Source organism: Diceros bicornis, chromosome 5 (assembly GCF_020826845.1).
Source record: "Diceros bicornis minor isolate mBicDic1 chromosome 5, mDicBic1.mat.cur, whole genome shotgun sequence".
In the NCBI taxonomy this organism is placed as follows: Eukaryota; Metazoa; Chordata; class Mammalia; order Perissodactyla; family Rhinocerotidae; genus Diceros; species Diceros bicornis.
Genome location: NC_080744.1, coordinates 28,277,415 through 28,285,533, shown reverse-complemented (window position 1 = coordinate 28,285,533; position 8,119 = coordinate 28,277,415). Strand labels below are relative to the sequence as shown.

At 45.6% G+C, this 8,119-nt stretch overlaps 1 protein-coding gene across 3 annotated transcripts; it reads left to right on the top strand.

Annotated features, from left to right (window-relative positions):
• Positions 1-1,600: 1,600 nt before the first annotated feature.
• On the top strand, positions 1,601-7,537 carry METTL17 (methyltransferase like 17). 3 transcript variants are annotated; one of them, XM_058541056.1, is made up of 14 exons: positions 1,601-1,707; positions 1,843-1,996; positions 2,084-2,218; positions 3,121-3,202; positions 3,461-3,542; positions 3,866-3,939; positions 4,386-4,480; positions 4,855-4,925; positions 5,115-5,222; positions 5,496-5,564; positions 6,237-6,287; positions 6,549-6,641; positions 6,872-7,047; positions 7,122-7,537. In XM_058541056.1, the coding sequence occupies exons 1-14, from the start codon at positions 1,627-1,629 to the stop codon at positions 7,225-7,227; spliced, it is 1,377 nt and encodes a 458-aa protein (XP_058397039.1). In that variant the 5' UTR covers positions 1,601-1,626; the 3' UTR covers positions 7,228-7,537. The 3 variants fall into 3 exon arrangements, with proteins under 3 accessions (XP_058397039.1, XP_058397038.1, XP_058397040.1); XM_058541055.1 differs by having other exon boundaries at positions 6,863-7,047; XM_058541057.1 differs by lacking the exon at positions 7,122-7,537 and having other exon boundaries at positions 6,843-6,974.
• Positions 7,538-8,119: the final 582 nt, after the last annotated feature.

Below are 8,119 nucleotides of genomic sequence, written 5' to 3'. Positions count from 1 at the left end.
CCTTCAAGTTCCCAAAATACATGATCACATATATGATAACAATATCATAAATATATTGAGCATTTACTTTGGGCCAGACATTAGCTCATGAAATCATCATTCCAATAACCCTATGAGGTAGCAACTATTATTATCTTGCTGCTCTAGAATTCAAATTCAAACTGCCAGATTCCAGGTGCCAAGCATCTTATCCCTATGTTCTGCTACCTCCCTATGACAAAAAATAACATAGCCAATCTTATGCTACAGCTAACCTACAGTGACAGGGATATTTTATTTTGCTAATACTTGAGCCAGCAATTTAAAGTAAAAGCAAAGTGTCACAGACATGAGGCTAAGTGTAGCACTGTGAATCAAAGCGTGGGGAAACAAAATGAAGAAGGTGAACCTGAAAGGGAGGAGAGCAGTGAGTAGGGAATTTACAACAGTTGTCCTAAGCACCCCTCAAGTCTCCTTCCAGAGTATTCAGATTATAAAGCAAAGACCTCCTTTATTAGAATCAAAGCTTAATAACCTAAATGCAAACCAGACATTTAACTCTCCAAATGATACAGTTCCCCATATTCTATCTATAATTATCATATCTGGACTCTTTCAGTTACAGCAAAGGCAACAACACTTCTATCCTTCCAGCCAACAGATTTCTATCTCAAAAGGTTAAGATATACCAGAGTTGACTAATGTGTTTGCTATAGGAATCAACAGGTTACAACACAGTGAGTTTGTTTTAATGCTACACGGTAACTGAACACTTCAGAACATTTAGCATATTGTTCTTAGTTAACTTGCTAACTTGCATTCCAAGGAGCAACAATGTGAGGTAGGACTTATGTTTAAAAGTGAAGCTCAGACTCAGACTGCCTAGGTTTAAACCTAGTTGTCACCTAACAAGCTTTGTGATCTTGGGCGTGATATTTAACCACCTGAGGACTCACTTTTCTCAGCTGCAAAATGGGGTTAACAACAGAATCTACCTCATAGGATTGTGGGGACTAAATGGAGTAATATTGCGTAAAAGTGCGTGCCACAGTATCTGGCACATAATGCTCTAAGTGTCAGCTATTTATCAAAGAGGGCCGGTTTAATATGAAGACAAACTAACATGTAAAAAACATTAACTCTATTAACTATAAATCTCTGTTATCTTCGGTCACCTAAATCTGGTTTTTCATATCTCATCTTTCCGTTACTCCATTCTACTCTTTACACAAAGGGAAAAAAAACTCCAAGGCTTCAGAGTTCTCCGTAGTGAAAGCAAGGAGCTCAGGTAATTATTACACCCAGAAATAGTCTTTGCCTGTCTAAGGCGCCTTTCTAGAGACTCCAGGAAAGGGCCCTTCCCCACCCCGCCCCGCCCCGCCCCCTCGATGTCTGGACCCGGAGACCAGTCCCAACGCAGCCGCGACGCCACCTCGCTTGCGACTAGTTACGTGGGAACCGAGGTCCAAGTCCGATCCATGTACAGTTACTCTGCAAGGTGATTTACATATCTATTGTTTATTGGCTACCAGCAAGCACTGGCTCTCTTCATTGGCTAATACTGCCCGGTGCCGCTGTTCCGCAGGGCATGGTCCCCGCGAGGGTCACAGGCACCTACATTTCCGTTTCCGGGTCGCCTCGGGAGCCATGGCGACCGCGTTGGAACTGAAGTATCTGCAGACATTAGGCAGATGGCGCCGCGGCCTTGGAGTACTTCCCCAGTCTCGCGTGAGTGCCTGCTTTTCCCTGTTCTCGGAGGGACGCTGGATCTCTGGGAGGCGCTCTCGGCAGCTCCTCTCTAAGCGAACGCCCAGAACCTTGCCTTCTGCCCCTCGCAGTCAGCTTTCTTTTCCCGGGCTGCAGGCTCTCGCCGCCCTCGTGCCCGGCGTATCCCAGGTGGATAACAAGTCCGATTTTCTGGGGAAGAGGCCCCATCGCCGGCACCCTGGCATCCTGCAGCTGCCGCGCGTGCGGCTGCCGCAAGCCCTGGCTGACGCCGCGCAGTTACTGCTGCTCGGTGAGTGACGGTGGAAAGGGAGGCTCGAGAAGAGGCGGAGACTGGGGCTGCCCGCGAGTGATGCCGCTTTTCATCTTTCGCCCGTAGAGAGGTCTATGCCCAATGTGGAGAAGCAGGTGCAAGCACTGACCAATTATCTCTGGAGCCGGCATTTACCTATAGAGCCAGAGGAGTTGCAAAGACGGGCTGTACATCTTGAGAAAAAATTCTTGGAAAACCCAGGTAGGGCTTAAGAATAAAGAGGCCAAATTGAAATATCGGTGAGAAGTGAAGAGCAAGAAATAATATTACCGTCTCTCAAATAGATACTGCGTTTTCTTGCTTGACTTTCTGGCCAGAGCAGTTATTACAATGACGTCTTATCAAGAGAAGAAAGATTATTTCAGAGATTGCCCTTGGGGCTTTGGTAAAGGTCAGCGAGTGCTTCAGTATCCTGTTGAAATCTAGATGTTTATTTGTGTCCTCCAAGTCCGCTGGATTAGGACCGTCTAAGTTTTTATTCAAGTGAAATAAAGTCCCTGTTTGGCTCCCTGTCCAGTACTGGAACCCTCTTCAGGGATAGGAGAATACTAAGTATAATTTGTCAAGTTATTTTCATGATTGTGAGCTCCTGCATATTACAGACCTACTTTTTCTTCGTCTTGTATTCCCTGCACTTCCCACAGTGCCTGGTTCATAGTAGGTGCTCAGTAGATAAAATAGTACTGAACTGAACACGGTCATGAGGCTTAAGATTTTCAAGCCCCTTTCCTCCCTATAGGAACATTGGAGACATCACAATCTTAAGTGTGGGAGAAAGGAGGAAATCCACAATATATTGTCCTTATCCAATCCTTTGATTCTTTACCATACTTCCCTTGAATAAAGAACAAAACCTGTGGGATAGGGTTGATGGAGTTGAATAAACTGCTGGTAGAGGTAAAATACTATCTGATGCAATCTGTTGGTGGTGGTAGTCATCGTTATTCTTACCTGAACTTTTTCTCTAGGTTTGGCTTCTCTCCTAAGCTTTGAGGCTTTCCCTGGTGGGAGTTGGGGAGGAATGGGCAGGCAGTATATTCAGATACTGGATCTGAGCCCTGTTCTTCCTAGGTCCTCACTTCCAGTCCTTGTTCTCACCCCAGACTCATCTCAGACAGAGGAGAAACTTTGTGGAGCAGTGCTGCATGCCCTGCGCAGAACTACCTACCACTGGCGAGAACTGAGGTAAGGGGGACTAGAAGGGCTGTAGAAGAAAGAAAAGTTTGACTTCAGAAGGAGAGTTGGGGAAGTACAGTTACACAGTTTAGTGTTTGAAAAAGCTGTCTGGTTTGTAAGGCTCCCCAAGAATCTTCTCTGTTGAGGAGTGAAAGTGTTGAATTGGAAGAGCCCTTTCCAAAGATTTCGTTTCCTAAAAGTCTAGAAGATAGCTATGGGATAGATAGTTATTTTCCAGTGGGTATGACTCTCTGATTTTCCTGGCAGCTACAATGAGGGACTGAGCCTGGTGTACATGGCAGCAAGACTGGATGGTGGCTTTGCAGCAGTCTCCAGGGCATTCCATGAGGTGAAAGTCCCTCAACTTCAACCTGAACCCTTTTACCATCAGTTCCGTGATTCATAAAGTAGTCTCCTGGGATAGGATTCTTGGGACATTGCATGTCCATTTCTTTCTTTAAAGAGGCCCTCTTTATCCTCTGAAAAGATTTGTGACCCAAGAAAGATTTAGAATCACTCTTTTAGGAGCTTCCTATCCTATAAAGTATTTACATTGAATCTCAAAACACGTTCACGTCGCATCTCCTCTATCGTAGTCCCCTAATTCATATTCACCAAGGCTCTAAATAAGTGTCTATTTACCCTAATGTGGGGTGTTATATATTTCTTCAGATCCGGGCCCGAATTCCAGAGTTCCAACCACAAACCTTGATGGACTTTGGTTCGGGTACTGGTTCTGTCACCTGGTGAGTATCTTTCTCTGTCAATTCTAGCTCTGGAGAGCCATGCCTACACCACTTCAGTATCAAGACACTGTGGAACCAGAGGGAGAATAGGAAAGTTGGGAACTAGAATGTTTCTTGCCTCATGTTAGGCAAGGCGTAAGATTATGGATTAGGGCCAGAGCTTAAAAGAAATGTCAAGTAAAAAAGACGCATGTTTAGAAAGATAAAAAAGGAAAAGAATTTAGTCTAGGGTGTAGGTTTTACATATCATCAAAATTTTTTGCCTACAAGTAGTTTTTTCAGTCTGCCTTTTTTTTTTTAAGGAGTTATAAACGAAAATTGTTAGTTTTTCCAACTATTTTAACATAACACTCTGTTTCAGCAGGGGTGGGGTTGGAGGTGGAGTGGTCTCTTGTAGGGATGACTCATTGTCATGAGAATTGGCGATTTATATTTTGCCATCTTAGGGCTGCTCATAGTACTTGGGGCCAGAGCCTACGTGAATATATGTGTGTGGACAGCTCAGCTGCCATGTTGGATTTGGCAGAAAAGCTACTGAAAGGTGAGGACAAGGTATAAGAAGGGCTTTTCCAAAGTTGAAGGAGCTAAGAAAGCAAAGGAGTCCTAGAAAGGGTGTTTTATTGGGGAGTAGAGGAGAGGGCTAAAAGTTAAAGATGAATCTGATCTCCTTCCAACATTATGGTCAAGCAGAGGGAGGTGGAGGCCTTTGCTGGACTGTGGATGGGTTGGATAAGATTAACAGGACGGGAGACCCAACATTCTCCCTCCCCTTTTTAATATTTGCTTACCCTATTGCATCTCACTCTCACCTAGCGTTTTTCTTTATTCCCGGGGCCATGTTTCTTGTCAGGATATCACTTCAGTTTATACATACCTGTACATTCATAGTTGCTACATCTCTGCTTTCCTCCACAGGTGGTTCTGAATCTGGGAAGCCTTATGTTCCAGGTGTCTTTTTCAGACAGTTTCTACCTGTATCACCCAAGGCAAGTGGCAGTGTGTAGGTGTGCTGAATGTGGAAGTTGGCAGATGGGAAACTGTGGCCTCGGCTTCACAACCCAGCATTGACTCTTAGAAGATAAAAGAAAGACGAAGAAATTTAGGGGATAGAACTTTGTTGTACTCTTGGAAGGAGGAGGTGGTGGGTCTGTCATATGTCTTGTCTCGGTCCTCAGGTACAATTCGATGTGGTGGTATCAGCCTTTTCCCTAAGTGAACTGCCCAGCAAGGCTGACCGCACGGAGGTAGTCCAAACCTTATGGCGCAAGACAAGTCATTTTCTGGTGAGTTGAAATCCCTTTTCCGTTCAAGTTTTAAACCACTTTCATGGTTTTCTTGCCTTTCCATCTCTCCATTAGAGCGTGTCATCATTCTTGACCGTTTTTTTGCTGCATAGATCCCTTTGTCCCTCTTTTAGGGTCTTCATCCCCATCTTATATATAATGTCTATTTCCCTTCGGAGCCCTACTCCATCTGTGAATGTTCTTAAGGAGCTACTGACGTTTATGTTTTCATGTCATTCAGGGCTTCTGCTTATTTTCTCCTTTTGTGCACAGATACTGGTGGAGAATGGAACAAAAGCTGGGCACTGCCTTCTCATGGATGCTCGGGACCTGGTCCTTAAGGTAAGGTTTTTTTCTCCTTTTTTCACACCCCTCCATCCACCTGTCTGTCACGAGTTACTAGTACTCCCTTAAAAACTGAAGGCAATTCTATCATACAGTGAGAAGGGTCACTCAGGATATTAGGCGTATAAAGTCAGTATGATATAGGGTAGTGGTTGTCAAACTAGGATCAAATCTGGCCTGCCACCTGTTTTTGTATGAGCCATGCTTATTTTTGTGTCTGTGTCTATGGGGACTTTCTCACTACAGATGGCAGAGTTGAATAGTTGGGACAGAAACAAATTTTGCCTACTCTCTAGACCTTTAAAAAAGAAGTTTGCCGACCCCTGAACTAGGGCATTGCTGAGCCAAGAACCTTATCTCTTTGGGGCCGTATGAGCCAGTGTATAATCATAAATTTAATTGTCCGGGATTCAGATATTTTTGAGAGTGGAGGTTGCTGACAAGGGAGAGCACCATACTATGTGCCAAGTTCTTGCCTTTCTCCTGCTGCAGAGAAAAAGTTCTTTGTTTGGAGTTTTAGAGAAGCAACCAGCTTAACTCAAAGAACATAGTTAACAATTAACAGAATTGAATGTTAAAGGAGTCCTCAATTTACTGAGTGCAAAGATTGAGTTATGAGAATAGACCCCTCAGGCCCAGCTTAATTTTTCTGATTTCCTTTGATTTCAGGGAAAAGAGAAGTCTCCTTTGGACCCTCGACCTGGTTTTGTCTTTGCCCCCGTGAGTATTACTTCCACCTTTCCCAGCTCACAAAGATGTGAACTCAGCTGTGGCCAGGAAAAGGGAGAGGTGAAGCAAAGCCACCCTCCACTACTTTGTGTCCCTATCCAGTTTTTTTCTCAGTGACTCCCTGGTTCTCCCTACCCCCTGCTCCTGTGCTCCCATATTCCTTACCCTTCTTGACTCTATGACTCTTAGCTTTTCAGTTTTCTGATCTATGATTCTTTTGTCTTACCTCGTGTCTTTTATGTGTCTTCACAGTGTCCTCATGAACTTCCTTGTCCTCAGTTGACAGCATCTACGCCCCTGGCCTGTAGCTTTTCCCAGGCTTACCATCCCATCCCCTTCAGCTGGGTATGTACCCTGGGAATATTGCGGGAGGGAGAAAATAACCTGGGAAAGCAGGATGAAAAAGAATCAGAGGTGGGAAGAGTTGGAAAATACAGAGAAGAGCCTGGAGATTTTAGGGCCTGAATGTGCATGACTCATAGAATATGAAAAGGGCTGCAGGAGTGGGGGTCAATTTTTTTCCCTGTATCTTTTTCCTCCAAACAGTCTCTATATCCTTATCTTAGAACAAGAAGCCAAAGGAGGAAAAGTTCTCAATGGTAATCCTTGCCCGAGGGTCTCCAGAGGAGGCTAATCGCTGGCCCCGTATCACTCAGCCTGTCCTTAAACGGCCACGCCATGTGCATTGTCACCTGTGCTGTCCAGATGGGCATATGCAGCATGCTGTGATCACAGCCCGCCGGCATGGCAGGTAGAGAGGGTGTGACCAAAATTAGTGGGAGGTGGCAAGAACCTGCAGCCCACGTTGACCTCTCTTTTCCACAGGGATTTGTATCGCTGTGCCCGTGTCAGCTCCTGGGGAGATCTTTTACCTGTGACCACGCCGCCTGAGCTTCCTCCGTCCCCTGCTAAAGATCCCCCTGAAAGCTGACAAGGATATGTAACAAAAATTTTCTTCTGTCAAGCCTGCCAAGGCTAAAGCTACCTGGTATCCAGGATGGAAGGGCTGATACTCCTATATATGTGTGTGTTTGAGGTTTTAATAAAAATAAAAAGTTTTCAAAGAATGGAAATGGAGGGCCGGCCCCGTGGCTGAGCGGTTAAGTGCGCGCGCTCCGCTACTGGGGGCCTGGGTTCGGATCCCGGGCGTGCACCGAGGCACTGCTTCTCCGGCCATGCTGAGGCCGTGTCCCACATACAGCAACTAGAAGGACGTGCAACTATGACGTACAACTATCTACTGAGGCTTTGGGGGGTGGGGGGGGGTAGGAGGATTGGCAATAGATGTTAGCTCAGAGCTGGTGTTCCTCAGCAAAAAGAGGAGGATTAGCATGGATGTTAGCTCAGGGATGATCTTCCTCACAAAAAAAAAAAAAGAATGGAAATGGATCTTGTGAGTCTTAAAAGATATAGAGGTCAGTTGTCATGGCCTATCCTATAACGAAGAGGATCCTGAGATGTTCAATGCCTGTTTTCCCACACAAATCTCAAGCTCACTCTCTCCACTAAGAACTGCTTCTCCCTGAGACCAGGCTTCCCAAGGAGGTAATCTGGGGTAGTGGGAAAACCGCCCCTGGCTCTCTGCAAACTGGCTCAACAGGTCTCAGGGTTGTTAGGCAGGCCACCTGGATAGGAGAACCAGCAGCTGCCCCATTCCCTTGCATCTTCCTCAGGGTTCGTCAGCTCCCCTGGAGTTTGCCTAGTATATTTCTCTCAAGAGTTGATCCCCATCAGGACTGAATCTGCCATCTCCACCCCTGTATACGCAGGCAGGACCCTTCAGTGTACTTGGTTCATTTCTCAGTTTTCCCTGGGCCCTGCTG